Source organism: Emiliania huxleyi (genome assembly GCF_000372725.1).
Source record: "Emiliania huxleyi CCMP1516 unplaced genomic scaffold EMIHUscaffold_2769, whole genome shotgun sequence".
Classification (NCBI taxonomy): Eukaryota; Haptophyta; order Isochrysidales; family Noelaerhabdaceae; genus Emiliania; species Emiliania huxleyi.
The window spans coordinates 593-2,281 of NW_005199954.1; the positions used below are offsets into that span (position 1 = coordinate 593).

The following is a 1,689-nucleotide window of genomic DNA, read 5'->3' on the forward strand; positions in this document are numbered from 1 at the left end:
GGAGACGCTCTGCGCCACGTATGACTTCGAGAAGTCGGCGCGCAGCCTCGGCCTGCTCATGACTGTCGACGGCTCCGGCGACGAGCACATCTGCGTGCAGGGGGTGACGGACTACACCTTCAAGGACGAGGACGGCGGATCGGACGGCGGGGAGAGCGAGGCGGACGAGGACGAGGCGGAGCTCGCCGATGTCGACGAGGCGGCGGGCGAGGAGGAGGGCGAGGAGGAGGGCGAGGAGGAGGCGGAGGACGGCACTGGAGGACTCAGAGGACGAGGACGAGGACGACACCGCCGTGCGCATGCAGGCATGCGGCGAGGCTCCGGCCATGCCCCCGAAGGGCTACGTCTATGCGGCGACGTGCCCGCCGCTGGCGAACGACGACGAGCAGCGCGCGCTGTGCCGGCGCAAGATCCTCGCCGCGCACCTCCTCGACGGCGCCACCGGCTGGTACGTTGGCACCGTGCAGCACTTCGGCGTGGGCTCCTCGTGGCGTCAGCCTGACGCGACGCACATCGTCATGTACTCCCAGAAAGAGACCGGCACCAAGCACCTCGCGGGCCGTGTCGCGTGCAAGCTAGCCGCCGACAACTATGGCGCGAGCGAGTGGTGGCTCCTGCTGGAGCCGGCGCCAGAGAGCTGAGCATGAGGGACTTGACGTGTTGCGTCACTGTTCACGCGAAGACACAACCCCGGGCCCAAGACTCACACTGTTCACGCTATACAGAGGGTGAAAATTGCGTTTCACCCTGACTGTACACTGACAAGAAAGTGAAAGAACGACCTCTCTCTAAAAAGTCGTATGATTTCTAAAATTTTCTTCGCGCCTGCGGCGCGGCAGATCAGAGAAATCGGGCCGGCCTCGTGCCAGCAGCCGATTTCTATTTCGGCCAGGGAAATCAGCCAAATTTCCAGCAGCCAATTTCTAAACACCGATTTCTAAGGCAAGAGCACGCACTGTAGTCGCCGACCACACCCACAAAGAACCCTACACAAAGACCGCAGGGCGGGGACCTGTTCCTTTTTACCCATCTCCTAGTAGAGGTGTCCGTTTTTATTTATTTATTTGTGGTGGGCCGCTGACTTTTTTGCAGACGACGAGTTTTCACGTTAGTTTGAAGTAGAAGTACACGGCCCGCAAACAAAGATCGGGGCGTCGCCACCGTCCCCGACTATTTGGTCCACGGTACACAGACGCTTGCAGCGCCACCTCAGTCCGGGACGCATTGCACGCAGCCCGCCCGCCCGCCCGATAAATTACGGCGCGGCGTCGTGTCACGGACAGCCCCCGCCCCTACCCCCCGCCCTGCCCTGCCCAACAGACTCCCGCCCACTAAGGCCCACCCACCATCACAGAAGAGACGACCGATCATGTGCATGTGACATGGCATGCCTTACCCAGCCCTCAAGGGCCGCGTGGCATGCTCCGCGGTGCGCAGCTCAGGCGGTGGCGGTGGCCGGGATCTTTCCCGTGCGGACGTTGTACGCCTTGAACTGGCGCGTGAGGAAGAGGCGGCCCTCGTGGAAGAGCGTCAGCGATATGATGCCCTTGAAGATGCCGATGCCCTGGCCGCGGAAGATGCCGCTGAGGCCAAACTTGGCCATGTCGGCACCGAGCTCGCGCACAGCCTGACCGCGTCACGGGGGGGGGGGGGGGAGGGGGGGTGACCGTGCAAGGGAAGACTGCCGCT

At 63.1% G+C, this 1,689-nt stretch overlaps 1 protein-coding gene across 1 annotated transcript; it reads right to left on the reverse strand.

Moving 5' to 3' along the window:
- Positions 1 to 1,082: 1,082 nt before the first annotated feature.
- On the reverse strand, positions 1,083 to 1,636 carry EMIHUDRAFT_460761 (hypothetical protein). The gene has a single exon (XM_005776594.1). The coding sequence runs from the start codon at positions 1,387 to 1,389 to the stop codon at positions 1,210 to 1,212; it is 180 nt and encodes a 59-aa protein (XP_005776651.1). The 5' UTR covers positions 1,390 to 1,636; the 3' UTR covers positions 1,083 to 1,209.
- Positions 1,637 to 1,689: the final 53 nt, after the last annotated feature.

Bases quoted from the DNA above. Each gene is read 5' to 3' on its own strand.
- EMIHUDRAFT_460761 (XM_005776594.1), bottom strand. From the start codon at position 1,389: ATGCCATGTCACATGCACATGATCGGTCGTCTCTTCTGTGATGGTGGG.